The sequence below is a fragment of the Balaenoptera musculus genome, chromosome 2 (genome assembly GCF_009873245.2).
Source record: "Balaenoptera musculus isolate JJ_BM4_2016_0621 chromosome 2, mBalMus1.pri.v3, whole genome shotgun sequence".
Lineage (NCBI taxonomy): Eukaryota > Metazoa > Chordata > Mammalia > Artiodactyla > Balaenopteridae > Balaenoptera > Balaenoptera musculus.
Window position 1 is genome coordinate 90,543,462 of NC_045786.1, and position 22,104 is coordinate 90,565,565.

The 22,104-nt window shown below is 40.2% G+C and overlaps 1 protein-coding gene across 1 annotated transcript in view; it reads left to right on the plus strand.

Moving 5' to 3' along the window:
• The first annotated feature begins 657 nt into the window (after positions 1 to 657).
• The window catches only part of EHD4 (EH domain containing 4), a 92,799-nt gene continuing 71,352 nt past the window's right edge, over positions 658 to 22,104 (plus strand). The window contains exon 1 of the mRNA XM_036845159.1: positions 658 to 1,052. Coding sequence (XP_036701054.1) covers positions 817 to 1,052 — 236 coding nt within the window. The 5' untranslated portion in view covers positions 658 to 816. The remainder of the gene's footprint in view (positions 1,053 to 22,104) is intronic.

Consider the following 22,104-nt stretch of genomic DNA (forward strand, 5'->3'; position numbering starts at 1 on the left):
GGTAACAGTCTTTTTATGTTACTATGTGGCAATGAGGTTGTAATAATGAGGATTTAAACTAAATCTTCAAATTTACAGAATATCAAATAAAGAAAACTAAGGGCAAAAGGTCTTCAATCGACCCAGAATTTAGTGGAGGCAGTGTGTAGAAACATATACCCAAGTAGATTGAAGTCTACTTCCCCTACTTCAAATGTTGTCAATTGTGTCCGTGAGTCAGGGTCTCTTCACCAATAAAATGAGTGTAATAACCTGCCAGTAGGTAGAAAGAACCTGCCTGTCAACTTTCTGAACATTTGTCCCCAGCATCGACGTCCATAGGGCTGGAATGAGTAAACGTTCCCGGAGACTAAGCAGCCTCCGGAGGCTCTTTTATTACCAGCTCAGATTTGCCCGGAAGCCGACGCCACCTGGCCAGAGGTGCGGCCAGTTAGACCAAACAGGGCCCCTCCGTTGGCCGGTCTGCGCTGGTGGGTTCGAGAAACACCCTCTTCCCCGCCCAGTCCTCCAGAAGGGCTCCGTCATCAATAATTCATTAAGAACCTCCTCTCCATTGGTTGGCGCCTCCACCAGCGCTGGCAGCAGCCCAATGAGGAAGGACTTGAGAGAGCCCTTCTGAATAGTGAACGAGCTCCCGTGACGTTGCGACTGGGGATTGGCTGAGACGGCGAGAGGCGGGGCCAGCTCGGGCGGTGGCTAGGGCGGCCTGGGCGGCTCAGTGCCAGCTGGGGAGGGTCGAGCCTGGAGTGGGGAGGGTTCGCTGGACCTGCACTGAGAGGGCGAACGCGGGGTGCGGACGGGCGGACCGGTGGCAGGATGTTTAGCTGGCTGGGGCGGCAGGCGGGCGGGCGCGAACGCGCGGGCGGCGCGGACGCCGTGCAGACGGTGACTGGCGGCCTGCGCTCGCTCTACCTGCGTAAGGTGCTGCCGCTGGAGGAGGCGTACCGCTTCCACGAGTTCCACTCGCCCGCGCTGGAGGACGCCGACTTTGAGAACAAGCCCATGATCCTGCTGGTGGGCCAGTACAGCACGGGCAAGACCACGTTCATCAGGTAACCCTCCCCGCCCGCTCCTCACCCCTGCCTGCGCACCTGTCCCCACCACCTAGGTGGAGGCGGTCCTCCCCACGTGTGTGCGTGTTGTCACTAGCCTCCCGCCCTCCTCGGACTTCCTGCAGCGCCCACTTCCCCTTGGAGGAACCCCGTCTCCGCTGCTTCCTCCTCCAGTATCGGCGTGACCTCTGGTTCCCCGTCCGAGCGCGGTGCCGGGGTGTCTGAAGCCCCACCCGGGGCGCGGCCGACAAAGTAGGGGCTGGCTCTCCCTACGCGGCCAGGAGGGTCCTCGAAACCGCACCCCGCCCCTGTCTGCGTACTCCGAACCCTCCTTCCTTGCTTTTGGAAAGGCACTTATCTGGCTGGCATTATCTTGTCACCCTAGCCTGCGAACCCGGGGAAGGGAGGGGAAGTGAGGTTATAATAAGCACCTTCTTGATGAGCGAGTGAGGGCTACGGCTGGAAATGGGGACAGAGGTGTGGGGTATCAAAATGGGTTATTGAGTCAAAGTTGGAAAGTTAAGCCCCTAGCACAGTGCCCCGCGTATAACTATTTGTTGAATGAATGAAAGAAAGAAAGAAAGAATGAATGAATGAATGGCAACAGTAGAGGGTATTGCCCACTCCCCCTTCCCTTGCGGTCCTTGCACGCCGCCTCCACCACTGTGTTCGGGGGACAGGGTAGAGAGGCCGCCTTCATTCAGTTCTTGCACAGCCTCCCTTTACCCTGCGTTAGGAAGTTAGCTGTGTGTAGCCCCCGCACCAGCGGAAGCCCAGTGGAACTAAGGGGGAGTGTCATATTGCTTTTCGTTAGTTTCCATTTCTTAGTTGGGTCAGTCCCTCCTCCCTCACCCTTGACAGCTGAAAATATTGTCATGCTCGCTGTGTCTCCAAAAGCAAACAATTACTGTGCATGCCTTGACATTCAAATCGTATAGCTCCTTCCTAGTGATTTTTGATGGGAAATCATTTACATTGTAACAGATAGCTTTTTGAAGAAGCTATTTTACTTTTAAAGCAGCTGGCATATTAAGACTCACTTTCTTTGGTTAGGAGACTTGTTTTCCTGGGTTAAACTGTGTCAGTTGAAACAAAGTAATCATTTAAGGTTTTGATCCAGGGTTTTGGAAATTGTAACAGTCTCTTCATCATTGATGTTCAACAGGTGTTCAGGAAACTGCATCGGTATTTGGATCAATGCCATTTCTATTAAGTAGTGACCTCTTTTTCTCCCTTCCAGTGACCTAAATAGTTCCCACAAATAGAGTAGTTGCCACTACAGAAAGTACAGGCCTGCAGATACTCTATGAATGAATTCAACAAAACAAATATACTATATTGAAATATAGTTCTAGGCAGTAAATTGAATGTGAAGGAAGATGGAAGAAAATAATTTTAAATTGCTCTGTTTGGTGCTTATTAGTAAGCTGAAAACAGTATTAAATATGTCACCTAAGACACTCAAAATGAACCATAGAAATATTACAGTAACTGATACCTTGAAAGATGAGGCACAATACATTTAAGGTCTCAGTAATACTAACCAGTTTTTAAGTATATGGGACAATGAAGCATTATGACCAAGTGGTACAAGAGTGGTAGGTGGACTTTTTTTTTTTTGAAATATGCAAATAAAGGATAAGAGGGTAAGCATTGTTATAATAGTCTCAGACATTAGCGGTGGCATGTTCACAGCACCCTGGGTAGTTCCTCCCATCTGTCCTTGCCATGAGAGCTTTATTGTGTGATTAGGGAGCCACGGTTGATACTATGGCAACCCGGATGTGATGTGGCCCTCTCTCTGCTCCCACAGCCTGGATAGTAAGCAAGCCAAAGGCAGGAGAACAAACCCACAGGAACATGAATTGATCTTTTTTTCAGTTTACTGTTTTTCTGTTTCATCATTTGGGGGGAGCTTTGTGGAATAGCTAAGCATAGTTTAAAGAAGGATTTTGAGGTCTGGCAACTCCATCCAACTGAACTACTTCTCAGGAGGCACTGGAGCCCCATGTGCAACACCAGGGTGAGGAAGGAGTCACCTTATCAGGAAGTCACTTGCTCTTGAGACCTTCCCTAACGACAAAGTGACTTTGTCGTTAGGCAGCAGGCACAAAAGTGGACCTGTGAGGTCAGAAGAAAATCAGGGTAGACAGGAAGGTTGGTGAGCACCGGAGACCTGAGTTTGGTTTCAGAGTGGAGCTAGGAGGAAAAGATGTAGCTTCTGGGAGGAAAGCCCCAAACAAAAGGGCAGCTGCCCTCTAGAGTCCTGCACTGGAACTGGGGGCCAGAAGTGTTGGCCCAGGGTGCTGACAGTCCTGGAACATGCCTGCATCCGTGGCTGTCTTTTCTCAGTGCCTGGGTGGTTTGCTTCTAGCCAGTGAGCACTGGAAGCTCGTACTTGGCTATGGGGTGCACCTATCTGCATAGTCAGAGATTCTTATCTACCTGGCTTCCTGCATATCCCAAGAGGTCACTGGTAACACAGAACCTGCACTGATATGGAGGGAAACTTCTCTCCTTGTAAAGCCACTCAGCAAGACCTTCGGTGTACATTCCACAGCTTTGATGAAACCTTATTCTTTCTTACTTTTGTCCCATAACTGGGAAGAACTAAGAGCCCCACTGAAACATGGTGAGCCAGGACATTCACCAAGAGTGAAGAAATTAAGTGTGTGCCATGTTCTAATGAAGAGGTCTCCTAAATGGGGTGGATGGAGAACCTGAGTGTCAAGAAGTTGTGCTCACTCCTGCATGGAAGATCACCATGAAGGACTCAAGTGTGAGGAGGAGGATGGATAGAAGGAGAGTCTTGGTGGACTCTCCTCACATGGGTCACAAAGCTGGCCCAGAACTTCAGGAGATGTTTGTCAAAGTCTTTTGGGGGTAGAAACAAACAGCCTATTGTCTCGTTGACAGTTTTATTTCTCAGAAGACAGAGGATGCAATGGGAGGAAATGTTGGTGCTCTGCCTCTGACCAGCAAGAAAGAACTGGCCAGAGAAGGAGAAGAGATGGGCATGGGGGAGGTGGCCATATCATGGTAGACTCTTTAACAGCCAAGGAAGGCTGGATATTGGGTTCAGCCAGGCTTATGTCCAAAACCTGAGGAAAACAGATTTCAGAGATTCCCACAGAAAGTCCCTGGGCCCAGGTGCTATGAAGGAAGACATTTCCACTGAGAGGATGTGAGGTTCACCAAAAATTCATTCAAACCACACAACTAAAACTTCTGATTTTTAAGAGCTCCACTTTCTCTCTTCCTCCTACACCCTGTCCTGTTCTCTCAAAAAATTTATTCTAATGAGGAAAAAAAAAGGAAGTCACTCAAGAAGCTATATAGGCTTTTAAAGGTTAGAAACCAAGGAAATTAGGCAAGAAAAAGAAATAGAAGGCATGTAGATTGGAAAGGAAGAAGTAAAACCATCTCTATTCACAGAGGACATGATCCTGTATATAGAAAAATCCTAAGGATTTAGGAAAAGCCTTAAAAAACTCTTAAAACTAACAAGTTCAGCAAGATGTCAGGATATAAGATTAATATACAGAATCAATTATATTTCTATACACTAGCAATGAACAATCTGAAAATGAAATTAAGAAAATTCCATTTATAATAGCACCTTAAAAATTAAAATACTAAGGAATAAATTTAACAAAAGTAATGTAAAACTTATGCACTGAAAACTATAAAACTTTGTTGAAAGAAATTAAAACCTTAAAAAAAAAAGAAAAGGAAAGACATTCCATGTTCATGGATTGGAAAACTTAATATTTTTAGAATGGCAGTAGTACTCAAAGTGACCTGCAGAGTCACGGCAATCCCTAGCAAAATCCCAGTTGCCTTCTTTACAGAAATTGACAAGTTGATCCTAAAATTCACATGGAAATGTAAGGGATCCAGAATAGCCAAAACAATCTTGAAAAAAAAAATTGCATTTCTCATACTTCTGATTTCAAAACTTACCACAAAGCTACAGTAAACAAGACAGTGTGATACTAGCTAAAGATAAACATGTAGATCAACTGAATAGAATTGAGAGTCCAGAAATAAACCCATACATCTGTGATAAATTTGTTTTTACAAGGGTTCTAAGACAATTCAGTGGGGGAAAATATTCTTTTTAACAAATGATGGTGGGACAACTGGACATCCACATTGCAAAAAAGAATAGGAAGCGTTTCTTTTTGGATGATAAAAATGTTCTGAAATTAGATAGAGGTATTAGTTGCACAACTTTGTGAGTATACTAAAAACCACAGAATTGTGCCTTTTAAAAGTGTGAATTTTATGGTATATGAATTATATCTCGATAAAAAATATAAAACAATTCAGTATTTCAGTATTAAGCATCCTATGATTTATTTACTTTCTATAAATTCTGCAGTTAGTGCTAGTCAAGTAATTTCTGCACTTGTGTACAATAATTTAAAATAAAAATGGATGCCAGAAAGAAAACAAATGAAAAAAAAAGTGGAAGTAAGCTGAAAGAACACAAGGACAGAAGGAACTAAGGAGTAGACCTGAGAAAAAAGGGAGTACAAATAGCCATCACACAATCCCTACGTTTTTTCCCTTGTATGGTCTTGTCAGTGTATAAACGTGCATTCTTCATAACACTCAAGTTAGTAAAATCAAGGTATGATGTTTTCCTATAAAATGCTTGATAAAGTAATTATGTTTTAAAACTTTAAATATTAAATATAGCATTAATAGGGGAAAAGGGAGCAGGGGTTCCACACACAAGGGTGAAAACAAGGTTTATGGACAGTACAAAGCACTAAGAAGCTGGAGTGAGTGGGCTGAGAGGGCAAAAATGCCTCAGACAATAAAAAAGCCTTTTTAGGTATGATTAGAACAAGAAAAAGAATCAGGAAGTGATAGGCTCACTGTTTGGAACTCTTGCTGTAACATTAACAGAAAGCAGAACTACTCAGCTATTATTTTGCTTCCTCCTTTTCTCTCAAAGAAAATGCTCCAGGGATGGTAAAGGGAGCCCAGCCATGTTTGAGAGGGACTCAAACCCAGACCGAGAGGAGCTCTCCAGGGCCTGGCACAGGCAAGACCGAGTAAATACCCGGGTGGATAGATAGATGGGAAGCCCTTATAGGACGAACTTGCAGTTGTGCTCAAAGAACTGTGTTTGGTGATTTGTAAGAAATTATGAAGAATATGCAAAGTATCAGAAAATTGGAAGCAGACAAATGTCCCAGTTTTCAAAAATGGGGGGAAATAGATTTTGTTTAAGGACAAAGCTCTGCTCCGTTCCTTTGATAAGCTCTAGACTCAGTTATTAAAGAGAAGTGAAGGCACTCACTAGGAGGCAGTCTGGTTGGCGGTCCGGTGGTTAAGACTTCGCCTTCCAATGCAGGGGGTGCAGGTTCGATCCCTGGTCAGGGAGCTAAGATCCCACATGCCTTGGGGCCAAAAAAACAAAACATAAGACAGAAGCAATATTGTAACAAATTCAATAAAGACTTTAAATGGTCTACATCAAAAATAATCTTAAAAAAAAAGTTCCTTTAGGGAAACACTGTGGGTCCAGTTGAGTGGTTCTCACCCCCATTCAAGTGCTGGACCCCTGAAAATCATAGTCTTGTGTGTCAAGTACCATACCTTTTACAGATCTCGTCAAAATACTGAAATATTTAATTTTCACCAAAGAATAGACTTTATTTACAATATACAATATAAGATCATACCTACACAGCCTAGTGTTTCTTTACTCAAATAATACTGATTTCAGGGATGGGCCCAGCTATCACAGACTATGGAAAAGAATCAAGCCGTGAGAGTTCTGGGTGATAAGAGCCGTGACACTAAAGCACAGTGTGGGATGGGAGTATAGGAGGGACCCTTCCTGCAGGTTTGGACATTGGAAAAGGCCTTCCTGAGGATACAACCTAAAAGGTGAACCCTACGGAATGAGCCAGATTTCACTGCCCCAAGGAGACGGGGAAGGGAAGGTGAGAAAGTGTCGATGATGAGGCCCAGGTTTAGGTAACCGGGTGGGTGGTTGAGCTATCCGCTGAGATGGGGACACAAGAGGAGGAAGAGTAGGGGCATACTTAAGAGTTTAGATTTAAGCCTGTGCATAAGTGGACACCCAGGTGTAGAGTCCGTGAGGGGTCAGACATATGGGTCTGGAATGAGAGGAAGAGGAGCTTGTGGAGACGCTGGGGAAAATGTCACCAGGTAGGTGGAGTAATGCCAGGGAAGGATGATGGTTCAGAGCCATCTTAGGGCTCGTTTGGTTGCAAGTGACAGCAATTCAACTAAAAAAATCTTAAGTAAAAAGGTATACCTTAGCCCATAGAATGTACATCACCGAGAGTGAACCCTAATGTAAACTGTGGACTCTCGGTGATAATGCTGTGTCAGGGTGGGTTCATCAGTTGTAATAAGCGCACCACTCTACTGGGGGATGTTGATAATGGGGGAGGTGATGCATATGTCAAGGCAGGGGGTGTATGGGAAACCTCTGTATTTTCCACTCAATTTTGCTATGAATGTAAAACCGCTCTAAAAAATAAAATCTATTTTTTTTAAAAAAAGGGTATACCTTTTCTCACAAAACTGTTTGAACCAGGGTGTGCTGGCTTCAGGCCTGGCCTAGGACCCCACGTGGTGCCATCAGGACTCGGTCTCTCAGCTCTGCTGCCTTCCTCACGCTGGCTTCCTTCTCAGGCAGTAGCTCGTGGGGTGGGCACACCCTCTCTAATTCCAGACTCACATTCTGCCAGCTCAGCAACCCCAGTAGGAAAAAAGAGAACCCCTTTCCCCATAGTTTCACGGAAAAGTCTCAGGTTTGAGTTTCATTAGCTCAACTTTGGCCGTCTGCCCATCCTTGCACCAGTCTCTCGAGCCAGGGGAATGAAGTACCCGTGCCTGGAGTGGGGTGGTCAGCCCCCAGACCTCATGGACTAAGGGTGGGGAGAGGCAGCTCCTCAGGGCACGGCTATCAAATAGGGGAAGTGGACACTAGACAGGTGAAACAGCAGACGACCCCCACAAAAGCCAGGGAAAGAGGGCGGGGTGGTCAGCAGCATCGGCTGCCTCGGGGAAACGGAACCAGTGGATTAGCCACCAGGAGCCAGGGTGACCTTTGTAAGAGTCAGTAAGTGGTGGTGATGGAAGCCAGGTGGCAGAGGGTTGAGGAATGAGTGGGAGGTGAAGCGTCAAATATAGAAAACTCTCAGCAGCTGGGCACTGAAGGCGAGCAATCGTGCCCTGGTCACAGGCATTGCGGAGGTTTGGTTGATGAGCATGACCTCAGCAGAGTTAGAAGTTGATGGAAGGGGCCCGTGGAGGGGGAGCAGCTGGCATTTCAGAAGCCCAAGAGGAGGCAGGACTTGGAGCAAGGATTCTGAGGGGTGGGGGGCCGTACCGGCCAGGTTGAGTGTGGCATCGCCGGCATCAGTCAGCTCGGCGAGACACCGTAGGTTGGCCTCTCATCCACTCATTACATCGTCTACCTGACAGAGGGCAGCGGTACCCGAGGATTAGGAGAAGTGACATCTAGAAGCTTACTTCTAAAAGGCATTCAATATACTTATCAAAACCTTGGAAAATTGTGAACTAGAAAGCTGTGGTTCCTGGATCTGTCTGCGGGTCAGGATCACCAGGACACCTTCTGAAACAGATTCCAGGGCTTCATCCCAGACCTTATGAATTGGAATATCTGTGGATGAGACTGAGAAATCTGTTTTTGTTTTTATAAACTACGTCTCAAGGTGATTCTTAGGCAGCCTCCCCCAGGAAACATTTGAGAGCCGTTGCTACATGAAGATTCAGTTGATGGAATCATGACACTAGAACCATCAAGCCTGAAGAGAGAGGCTCACTGTGGTGGACCTTCCATGGCATATGGTCCAAGCTCCATCTGTTCACATTTTAGCAGATGACGTAGAAGAAGACATAGAAGTCATGACTACAAAACTGGGGATTATGCAGTAAATGCAATTTAATAAACAGCCTTTTTCACTTAATACAATATGATGAATTTTTTCCCGTGTCATTAAGTAATCTTCAAAAATAACTAATGTTTGCATCATATTCTATCGTAAAGCTTGGAACATTGTTTTTAATATTTTTCCCATTTTTTAATTGAAATATAGTTGATTTACAATGTGTTAATTTCTTTTTATTTTGATATGTTTTTATTTCAATCCCAATATTCAAGTTGGAAAATCCAGTGAGTTTTTTTTCTTTTAATATTTATTTATTTATTTATGGCTGTGTTGGGTCTTTTTTTTAATTCAAACAGAAAGTCACAAAAATTATAATCATCCTCATCAGTTCACTCAGTCCCATGTAATTAATTTTTTTAATCTTGATCTTTTGTTAGCACTTTTATGAATTCATCAGTTTTCCATTAGAGTTCTGAAAATGCTTCTTCATTCAGTTCAGCAGTATAGTCAGTTACCAGAAACCTGTACTTGTCAGAGTCTTTTCCATGAATTCCTTGAAGATGAAACCCTTTTATAGGAACATTTTTGCAAAAGCATCAGAGTACACCCAGAACTGTCCGTAAATGACAAAAGACTTAAAAATGACCATGGTTAAAGATTTGATGAAAGTTCATAATAATGCAGTTGACAAGGAAATTTAGTTATTTCTGAGATACACATTTTAAAGTAATAACTAGAATTATGACTTATAACATTATACCAGAACATATAAGATTTTTAGAAATTTCATGTAATGTCTGAAACAGTTATATTAACATATTTCCATACAAATAACCCAAAGAAAGTTTAGTATTAGTTGGTGTTTTGTTTGTTTGTTTTTTTATACTGCAGGTTCTTATTAGTCATCAATTTTATACACATCAGTGTATAAAATCCCAGTCGCCCAATTCAGCACACCACCATCCCCACCCCACCGTGGTTTTCCCCCCTTGGTGTCCATACGTTTGTTCTCTACATCTGTGTCTCAACTTCTGCCCTGCAAACCGGTTCATCTGTACCATTTTTCTAGGTTCCACATACATGCGTTAATATACGGTATTTGTTTTTCTCTTTCTGACTTACTTCACTCTGTATGACAGTCTCTAGATCCATCCACGTCTCAACAAATGACTCAATTTCGTTCCTTTTTATGGCTGAGTAATATTTCATTGCATACATGTACCACATCTTCTTTATCCATTCGTCTGTCACTGGGCAGTTAGGTTGCTTCCATGACCTGACTATTGTAAATAGTGCTGCAATGAACATTGGGGTGCAAGTGTCTTTTTGAATTATGGTTTTCTCTGGGTATATGCCCAGCAGTGGGATTGCTGGGTCATATGGTAATTCTATTTTTAGGGGTTTTTTTTGTTTTTTGTTTTAGATTAATTAATTTATTTATTTATTTATTTTTGGCTGTGTTGGGTCTTCGTTTCTGTCTGAGGGCTTTCTCTAGTTGCGGCGAGGGGGGGCCACTCTTCATCGCGGTGTGCAGGCCTCTCACTGTCAAGGCCTCTTGTTGCGGAGCACAAGCTCCAGACGCGCAGGCTCAGTAGTTGTGGCTCACGGGCTTAGTTGCTCCGCGGCATGTGGGATCTTCCCAGACCAGGGCTCGAACCCGTGTCCCCTGCATTGGCAGGCAGATTCTCAACCACTGTGCCACCAGGGAAGCCCTATTTTTAGTTTTTTAAGGAACCTCCATACTGTTCTCCACAGTGGCCGTATCAGTTTACATTCCCACCAACAGTGCAAGAGGGTTCCCTTTTCTCCACACCCTCTCCAGCATTTGTTGTTTGTAGATTTTCTGATGATGCCCATTCTAACTGGTGTGAGGTGATACCTCATTGTAGTTTTGATTTGCATTTCTCTAATAATTAGTGATGTTGAGCAGCTTTTCATGTGCTTCTTGGCCATCTGTATGTCTTCCTTGGAGAAATGTCTATTTAGGTTTTCTGCCCATTTTTGGATGGGGTTTTTTGTTTCTTTAATATTGAGCTGCATGAGCTGTTTATATACTTTGGAGATTAATCCTTTGTCCTTTGAATTGTTTGCAAATATTTTCTCCCATTCTGAGGGTTGTCTTTTCGTCTTGTTTTTTTTTAAACATCTTTATTGAAGTATAATTGCTTTACAATGGTGTGTTAGTTTCTGCTTTATAACAAAGTGAATCAGTTATACATATACATATGTTCCCATATCTCTTCGCTCTTGCATCTCCCTCCCTCCCACCCTCCCCATCCCACCCCTCTAGATGGTCACAAAGCACCGAGCTGATCTCCCTGTGCTATGCGGCTGCTTCCCACTAGCTATCTATTTTACATTTGGTAGTGTATATATGTCCATGACACTCTCTCACCCTGTCACATCTCACCCCTCCCCCTCCCCGTATCCTCAAGTCCATTCTCTAGTAGGTCTGTGTCTTTATTCCCGTCTTGCCACTAAGTTCTTCATGGCCTTTTTTTTTTTTCTTAGATTCCATATATATGTGTTAGCATACTGTATTTGTTTTTCTCTTTCTGACTTACTTCACTCTGTATGACAGACTGTAACTCCATCCACCTCATTACAAATACCTCCATTTCATTTCTTTTTATGGCTGAGTAATATTCCATTGTATATATGTGCCACATCTTCTTTATCCATTCATCCGATGATGGACACTTAGGTTGCTTCCATGTCCTGGCTATTGTAAATAGAGCTGCAATGAACATTTTGGTACATGACTCTTTTTGAACTATGGTTTTCTCAGGGTATATGCCCAGTAGTGGGATTGCTGGATCGTATGGTAGTTCTATTTGTAGTTTTTTAAGGAACCTCCATACTGTTCTCCATAGTAGCTGTATCAATTTACATTCCCACCAACAGTGCAAGAGTGTTCCCTTTCCTCCACATCCTCTCCAGCATTTATTGTTTCTAGATTTTTTGATGATGGCCATTCTGACCAGTGTGAGATAATATCTCATTGTAGTTTTGATTTGCATTTCTCTAATGATTAATGATGTTGAGCTCGTCTTGTTGATGGTTTCCTTTGCTGTGCAAAAGCTTTGAAGTTTCATTAGGTCCCATTTGTTTATTTTTGTTTTTATTTCCATTACTCTAGGAGGTGGATCAAAAAAGATCTTGCTGTGATTTATGTCAAAGAGTGTTCTTCCTATGCTTTCCTCTAAGAGTTTATAGTGTCCGGTCTTACATTTAGGTCTCGAATCCATTTTGAGTTTACTTTTGTGTATGGTGTTAGGGAGTGTTCTAATTTCATTCCTTTACATGTAGCTGTCCAGTTTTCCCAGCACCACTTGTTGAAGAGACTGTCTTCTCCATTGTATATCTTTGCCTCCTTTGTCATAGATTAGTTGACCATAGGTGCGTGGGTTTATCTCTGGGCTTTCTATCTTGTTCCATTGATCTATGTTTCTGTTTTTGTGCCAATACCATATTGTCTTGATTACTGTAGCTTTGTAGTATAGTCTGAAGTCAGGGAGTCTGATTCCTCCAGCTCTGTTTTTTCCCCTCAAGACTGCTTTGGCTATTCGGGGTCTTTTGTGTCTCCATACAAATTTTAAGATGATTTGTTCTAGTTCCGTAAAAAATGCCATTGGTAATTTGATAGGGATTGCATTGAATCTGTAGATTGCTTTGGGTAGTATAGTCATTTTCACAATATTGATTCTTCCAATCCAAGAACATGGTATATCTCTCCATCTGTTGGTATCATCTTTAATTTCTTTCATCAGTGTCTTATAGTTTTCTGCATACAGGTCTTTTGTCTCCCTAGGTAGGTTTATTCCTAGGTATTTTATTCTTTTTGTTGCAATGGTAAATGGGAGTGTTTCCTTAATTTCTCTTTCAGATTTTTCATCATTAGTGTATAGGAATGCAAGAGATTTCTGTGCATTAATTTTGTATCCTGCAACTTTACCAAATTCATTGATTAGCTCTAGTAGTTTTCTGGTGGCATTTTTAGGATTCTCTGTGTATAGTATCATGTCATCTGCAAACAGTGACAGTTTTACTTCTTCTTTTCCAATTTGGATTCCTTTTATTTCTTTTTCTTCTCTGATTGCCGTGGCTAGGACTTCCAAAACTATGTTGAATAATAGTGGTGAGAGTGGACATCCTTGTCTTGTTCCTGATCTTAGAGGAAATGCTTTCAGTTTTTCACCATTGAGAATGATGTTTGCTGTGGGTTTGTCATATATGGCCTTTATTATGTTGAGGTAGGTTCCCTCTATGCCCACTTTCTGGAGAGTTTTTATCAGAAATGGGTGTTGAATTTTGTCAAAAGCTTTTTCTTCATCTATTGAGATGATCATATGGTTTTTATTCTTCAATTTGTTAATATGGTGTATCACATTGATTGATTTGCGTATACTGAAGAATCCTTGCATCCCTGGGATAAATCCCACTTGGTCATGGTGTATGATCCTTTTAATGTGTTGTTGGATTCTGTTTGCTAGTATTTTGTTGAGGATTTTTGCATCTATATTCATCAGTGATATTGGTCTGTAATTTCCTTTTTTTGTGGTATCTTTGTCTGGTTTTGGTATCAGGGTGATGGTGGCCTCATAGAATGAGTTTGGGAGTGTTCCTCCCTCTGCAGTTTTTTGGAAGAGTTTGAGAAGGGTGGGTGTTAGCTCTTCTCTAAATGTTTGATAGAATTCACCTGTGAAGCCATCTGGTCCTGGGTTTTTGTTTGTTGGAAGATTTTTAATCACAGTTTCAATTTCATTACTTGTGAATAGTCTGTTCATTTTTTCTGTTTCTTCCTGGTTCAGTCTTGGAAGGTTATACCTTTCTAAGAATTTGTCCATTTCTTCCAGGTTGTCCATTTTATTGGCATAGGGTTGCTTGTAGCAGTCTCTTAGGATGCTTTGTATTCTGTGGTGTCTGTTGTAACTTCTCCTTTTTCATTTCTAATTTTATTGATTTGAGTCCTCTGCCTCTTTTTCTTGATGAGTCTGGCTAATGGTTTATCAATTTTGTTTATCTTCTCAAAGAACCAGCTTTTAGTTTTATTGATCTTTGCTCTTGTTTTCTTTGTTTCTATTTCATTTATTTCTGCTCTTGTCTTTATGATTTCTTTCTTTCTGCTAACTTTGGGTTTTGTTTGTTCTTCTTTCTCTAGTGCCTTTAGGTGTAAGGTTAGATTGCTTACTTGAGATTTATCTTGTTTCTTGAGGTAGGCTTGTATAGCTATAAACCTCCCTCTTAGAACTGCTTTTGCTGCATCCCATAGGTTTTGGATCGTCATGTTTTCATTGTCATTTGTCTCTAGGTATTTTTTTGATTTCCTCTTTGATTTCTTCAGTGATCTCTTGGTTATTTAGTAATGTAATTTTAGCCTACATGTGTTTGTGTTTTTTATGTTTTTTACCCTGTAATTCATTTCTAATCTCATAGCATTGTGGTCAGAATAGATGCTTGATATGATTTCAATTTTCTTAAATTTACTGAGGCTTGATTTGTGACCCAAGATGTGATCTATCCTGGAGAATGTTCTGTGTGCCCTTGAGAAGAAAGTGTAATCTGCTGTTTATGGATGGAATGTCCTATAAATATCAATTAAATCTCTCTGGTCTATTGTGTCATTTAAAGCATCTGTTTCCTTATTTATTTTCATTTTAGATGATCTGTCCATTGGTATAAGTGAGGTGTTAAAGTCCCCTGCTATTATTGTGTTACTGTTGATTTTCTCTTTTATAGCTGTTAGCAGTTGCCTTATGTATTGAGGTGCTCCTATGTTGGGTGCATATATATTTATAATTGTTATATCTTCTTCTTGGATTGATCCCTTGATCATTATGTAGTGTCCTTCCTTGTCTCTTGTAACATTCTTTATTTTAAAGTCTATTTTATCTGATATGAGTATAGCTACTCCAGCTTTCTTTTGATTTCCATTTTCATGGAATATCTTTTTCCATCCCCTCACTTCCAGTCTGTATGTGTCCCTAGGTCTGAAGTGGGTCTCTTGTTGACAGCATATATATGGGTCTTGTTTTTGTATCCATTCAACAAGCTTGTGTCTTTTGGTTGGAGCATTTAATCCATTCACGTTTAAGGTAATTATCGATATGTATGTTCCTATGACCATTTTCTGAATTGTTTTGGGTTTGTTTTTGTAGGTCCTTTTCTTCTCTTGTGTTTCCCACTTAGAGAAGTTCCTTTAGCATTTGTTGTAGAGCTGGTTTGGTGGTGCTGAATTCTCTTAGCTTTTGCTTGTCTGTAAAGCTTTTGATTTCTCCATAGAATCTGAATGAGATCCTGGCCGGGTAGAGTAATCTTGGTTGTAGGTTCTTCCCTTTCATCACTTTAAGTATATCATGCCACTCCCTTCTGGCTTGTAGAATTTCTGCTGAGAAATCAGCTGTTAACCTTATGGGAGTTCCCTTGTATGTTATTTGTCGTTTTTCCCTTGCTGCTTTCAATAATTTTTCTTTGTCTTTAATTTTTGCCAATTTGATTACTATGTGTCTCGATGTGTTTCTCCTTGGGTTTATTCTGTATGGGACTTGCTGAGCTTCCTGGACTTGGGTGGCTATTTCCTTTCCCATGTTAGGGAAGTTTTCGACTATAATCTCTTCAAATATTTTCTCTGGTCCTTTCTCTCTCTCTTCTCCTTCTGGGACCCCTATAATGCGAATGTTGTTGCGTTTAATGTTGTCCCAGAGGTCTCTTAGGCTGTCTTCATTTCTTTTCATTCTTTTTTCTTTATTCTGTTCCACAGCAGTGAATTCCACCATTCTGTCTTCTAGGTCGCTTTTCCGTTCTTCTGCCTCAGTTATTCTGCTATTGATTCCTTCTAGTGTAGTTTTCATTTCAGTTACAATGTGTTAATTTCTGCTGTACAGCAAATTGATTCAGTTATACATATATATATACATTCTTTTTTATATTCTTTTCCATTATGGTTTATCGTAGGATACTCAGTATAGTTCTCTGTGCTGTACAGTAGGACCTTGTTGTTTATCCGTTCCGTATATAATACCTTACATCTGCTAACCCCAACCTCCCACTACATCCCTCCCCCAACCCCCTCCCCGTTGGCAACCACAAGTCTGTTCTCTATGTCTGTGAGTCTCTTTCTGTTTCAAATATAGGTTCATTTGTGTCATATTTTAGATTCCACATATAAGTGATATCATACAGTATCTGCCTTTCTCTGACTTCACTTAGTATGATAATCTCTAGCTGCCTCCATTTTGGCTGAGTAGTATTCCATTGTATATATGTACCACGTCTTCTTTATCCATTCATCTGTCGATGGACATTTAGGTTGTTTCGTGTCTTGGCTGTTGTGAATAGTGGTGCTGTGACCATGGGAGTGCGTGTATCTTTTTGGATTAAAGTCTTGTCTGGGAATATGCCCAGGAGAGGGATTGCTGGATCATATGGTAATTCTATTTTTAGTTTTCTAAGGAACCACCATACTGTTTTCCACAGTGGCTGTACCAACTTACATTCCCACCAACAGTGTAGAAGTGTTCCCTTTTCTCAGCATCCTGTCCAGCATTTGTTATTTGTAGAGTTTTTAATGATGGCCATTCTGACCGGTGTGAGGTGGTACCTCATGTAGTTTTGATTTGCATTTCTCTAATAATTAGTGATGTTGAGAATCTTTTCATGTGCCTAGTGGCCATTTGTATTTCTTCTTTGAAGAAATGTCTATTTAGGTGTTCTGCCCATTTTTCAATTGGGTTGTTTGTTTTTTGTTGTTGAGTTGTATGAGCTGTTTGTATATTTTGGAAATTAAGCCTTTGTCGGTTGCATCATTTGGAAATATTTTCTCCCATTCCGTAGGTTGTCTTTTTGTTTTTTTATGGTTACCTTTGTTGTGCAAAAGCTTATAAATTTGATTAGGTCCCATTTGTTTATTTTTGTTTTTATTTCTGTGGCCTTGGGAGACTGACCTAAGAAAACACTGGTACAATTTATGTCAGAGAATTTTTGCCTATGCTCTCTTTTAGGAGTTTTATGGTGTCATGTCTTATGTTTAAGTCTTTAAGTCATTTTGAGTTTATTTTTGTGTTTGGTGAGAGGGTGTGTTCTAACTTCATCAGATTTACATGTGGCTGTCCAATTTTACCAACAGCACTTGCTGAAGAGACTGTCTTTTTCCCGTTTTATATTCTTGCCTCCTTTGTCAAAGATTAATTGACTGTAGGTGTTTGGGTTTATTTCTGGGCTCTCTATTCTGTTCCATTGACTCCTAAGTCTGTTTTTGTTCTAATACCATGCTGTTTTGATTACTGTAGCTTTGTAGTGTTGTCTGAAGTCTAGGAGGGTTATGACTCCTGCTTTGTTCTTTTTCTTCAAGATTGCTTTTGGCAATTCAAGATTGCTTTGGCAATTCTGGGTCTTTTATGGTTCCATATAAATTTTAGGATTTGTTCTAGTTCTGTGAAAAATGTCATGGGTAATTTGACAGGGATCACATTAAATCTGCATGGGTAGTATGTCCATTTTAACAATATTTGTTCTTCCAATCCAAGAGCATTGTATATCTTTCCATTTCTTTGAATCATCTTCAATTTCCTTTATTAATGTTTTATAGTTCTCAGCGTATAAGTCTTTCACCTCCTTGGTCCAGTTTATTCCTAAGTATTTTATTTTGGGGGGCACGATTTTGAAAGGTATTTTTTTTTACATTCCCTTTCTGATATTTCATTGCTATTGTAAAGAAATGCAATTGATTTTTATAGGAACATTGTTTTTAATTTTATGCTGTTATGCCTAATATTGCAATGAATATTCTTGGCTATAAATCTTAGTATATCTAGCTTTTTTCTTAGAATAGCTGTCTGAGCATGAATTACTGCATCAAAAGTTATGAATATTTTTCAAGTTTATATATACTCTTTTTTATATAAATTTATTTATTTTTGGTTGCATTGGGTCTTGGTTGTGGCACACAGGCTTTCTCTAGTTGCAGCGAGCAGGGGCTACTTTTCGTTGCAGTGCAAGGGCTTCTCATTGTGGTGGCTTCTCTTGTTGTGGAGCACGGGCTCTAGGCACGTGGGCTTCAGTAGTTGTGGTGCACAAGCTCAGTAGTTGTGGCTTGTGGGCTCTAGAGTGCAGGCTCAGTTGTTGTGGCACACAGGCTTAGGTGCTCTGCAGCATGTGGGATCTTCCCAGACCAGGGCTCGAACCCATGACCCCTGCATTGGCAGGCAGATTCTTAACCACTGCGCCACCAGGGAAGTCCCTATATATACTCTTGACAAATGTACGTGTGTGTGTATGTGTGTGTGTGTATATATATGCTGTATATATTAAATATATATATAGATATATATACACACACACACACACAAAGGAGTGTATGTGTGTGTATATATATTCCTATTCAGAAAAGTTATTTCAAATTAGACTCCCATTAGGGAGTCTAATATAAGGATTATTATTTCATTAAACCATTGATAAAACTAAGTATTACTATTAAAAACAAATAAATATGATAGGAAAAAGTTTCTTTTCTTTTTTTTTTAAACTAGTGAAGCTGAACTCATAAACTATATAGCCAACATCTATATTTCTTTTTGAATTGTAATATGAACTTGGACCAATTTTCATTTGGAGTATTAGTCTTTATCTTGCAGATATTTAAATATTTTATTCAATAATGGCTGTCAGTACTTTGTCATAGTTATTTAAGTTTTTTTTCCAGTTTGAGGTTTGCCTTTTTAATTTTTATGACAATTTTTGACGTGCAGAAATATGTAACATTTGTGGTCAAATCTAGCATTTTTTTCCTCCATAAAATATGTCTTTTATCTCTCTTATGCCTAGAAAATCCTTGTTTATCCTAAGATTTAGAAAATATTCACCTGTATTTTCTTTTTTTAAATAGATTTTTAAAAATATTTAACTCTTTAATCCACTTGGAAGTAAAATCTGTTTTGAAAGTATTCTTTTTTTGGTTTTTTATTTTTTAACCCTATTTATGGAATAATCCTATATATTCTTTTCCATTTTGGTTTATCCCAGGAGATTGGTTATAGTTCCCTGTGCTATACAGTAGGACCTTGTTGTTTATCCATTCTAAATGTAATAGTTTGCATCTACCAATCCCAAACTCCCAGGCCATCCCTCTCCCTCCCCCCCACCGCCCCCTTGGCAACCGCAAGTCTGATCTCTATGTCTATGAGTCTGTTTCTGTTTTGTAGATAAGTTCATTTGTGCCATATTTTAGACTCCACATATAAGTCATATCATATGGTATTTGTCTTTCTCTTTCTGACATACTTCACTTAGTATAATAATGTCTAGTTGCATCCATGTTGCTGCAAATGACATTATTTCATTCTTTTTATGGCTGAGTAGTATTCCATTATATATATGTACCATATCTTCTTTATTCATTCATCTGTCAATGGACATTTAGGTTGTTTCCATGTTTTGGCTATTGTGAATAGTGGTGCTATTAACATAGGGGTGCATGTATCTTTTTGAATTATAATTTTGTCCAGGAATATGCCCAGGAGTAGGATTGCTGGATCATATGGTAATTCTACTTTTAGTTTTCTGAGTAACCACCATACTGTTTTCCATAGTGGCTGTACCAACTTACGTTCCCACCAACAGTATAGGAGGGTTCCCTTTTCTCCATACCCTCTCCAGCGTTTGTTATTTGTAGACTTTTTAATGATGGCCATTCTGACTGGTGTGAGGTGATACCTCATCGTAGTTTTAATTTGCATTTCTCTAATAATTAGTGATGTTGAGCATCTTTTCATGTGCCTATTGGCCATCTGTATGTTTTCTTTGGAGAAATGTCTGTTAAGGTCTTCTGCCCATCTTTCAATTGGGTTGGGTGTTTTTTTGTTGTTGAGTTGTATGAGCTGTTTGTGTATTTTGGAGATTAAGCCCCTGTCAGTCACATCATTTGCAAATGTTTTCTCCCATTCCTAGGTTGTCTTTTCGTTTTCATTTTTGTTTTAATGATTTCCTTTGTCGTGCAAAAGCTTGTAAGTTTGATTAGGTCCCATTTGTTTATTTTTGTTTTTATTTCTATTGCCTTGGGAGACTGACCTAAGAAAACATTGGTACAATTTATGTCAGAAAATGTTTTGCCTGTGCTCTCTTCTAGGAGTTTTATGGTGTCATGTCCTATGTTTAAATCTATAAGCCATTTTGAGTTTATTTTTGTGCATGCTGTGAGGTTGTGTTCTAACTTCATCAAATTTACATGCAGCTGTCCAACTTTCCCAGCAACACTTGCTGAAGAGACTTTTTCCCGTTTTATATTCTTGCCTCCTTTTTTGAAGATTAATTGACTGTAGGTGAGTGGGTTTATTTCTGGGCTCTCTATTCTGTTCCATTGATCCGTATGTCTATTTTTGTACCAATACCACACTGTTTTGTTTATTGTAGCTTTGTAGTATTGTCTAAAGTCTGGGAGAGTTATGCCTCCTGCTTTGTTCCCACCCCCCCAGGATTGCTTTGACAATATGGTTTATATGGTTCCATATAAATTTTTTGATTATTTGTTCTAGTTTTGTGAAAAATGTCATGGATAATTTGATAAGGATTGCATTAAATCTGTAGATTCCTTTGGGTAGCATAGCCATTTTAACGATATTAATTCTTCCAATCCAAGAGCATGGTATATCTTTCCATTTCTTTGAATCCTCTTTAATTTCCTTTATTAATGTTTTATAGTTCTCAGCGTATAAGTCTTTCACCTCCTTGGTCAGGTTTATTCCTAGGTATTGTGTGTGTGTGTGTGTGTGTGTGTTTGTGATTTTAAAAGGTATTGTTTTTTTGCATTCCCTTTTTGATATTTCATTGTTAGTGTAAAGAAATGCAACCAATTTCTGAATGTTAATCTTGTATCCTGCTACTTGGCTAAATTCATTTATTAGATCTAGTAGTTTTTGGGTGGAGTCCTTAGGGTTTTCTATATACAGTATCATGTCATCTGCATATAGTGACAATTTCACCTCTTCCCTTCCAATTTGGATACCTTTTATTTCTTTTTCTTGTCTAACTGTTGTGGCTAGGACTTCCAATACTATGTCAAATAGAAGTGGTGAGGGTGGGCATCCTTGTCTTGTTTCAGATTTTAGCGGGAAGACTTTCGGCTTTTCACCATTGAGTATTATATTGGCTGTGGGTTTGTCATAAATGGCTTTTATTATGTGAGATGTGTTCCCTCTTTACCCACTTTGGTGAGAGTTTTTATCATGAATGGATGTTGAGTTTTGTCAAATGCTTTTTCTGCATCTATTGAGATGATCATGTGGTTTTTGACTTTTATTTATGTGGTGTATCACATTGATAGATTTGTGTATGTTGAGCCATCCTTGTGAACTTGGGATGAATCCCACCTTGGTTGTGGTGTATGACCTTTTTTATGTGTTGTTGGATTTGTTTTGCTAATATTTTGTTGAGAATTTTTGCATCTATATTCATCAAAGATATTGGCATGTAATTTTCTTTTTTGGTGTTATCTTTGTCTGGTTTTGGTATCATGGTGATGGTGGCTTCATAGAATGTCTTTGGGAGTGTTCCCTCCTCTTCAGTCTTTTGGAAGAGTTTGAAAAGAATCGATATAAGTTCTTTGTGTGTTTGGTAGAATTCGCTCATGAAGCCATCTGGTCTTGGACTTTTTTTTAATATAAATTTATTTATTTATTTATTTATTTATTTATTTATTTATGGCTGCCTTGGGTCTTCGTTGCTACACACGGGCTTTCTCTAGTTGTGGCGAGTGGGGGCTACTCTTCATCTCAGCGCGTGGGCTTCTCATTGTGGTGGCTTCTCTTGTTGTGGAGCATAAGCTCTAGGCACATGGGCTTCCGTAGTTGTGGCACGCGGGCTCTAGAGCACAGGCCCAGTAGTTGTGGCACACAGGCTTAGTTGCTCTGTGGCATGTGGGATCTTCCTGGACCAGGGCTTGAACCCATGTCCCATGCATTAGCAGGTGGATCCTTAACCACTGCGCCACCAGGGAAGTCCCTGGTCTTGGACTTTTGTTTGTAGGGAGTTTTTTTAAATTACAGATTCGATTTTACTTTTAGTGATCAGTCTATTCAAATCATCTATTTCTTCTTGATTCACTTTTGATGGGCTGTATATTTCTAGAAAGTTGTCCATTTCTTCTAGGTTGT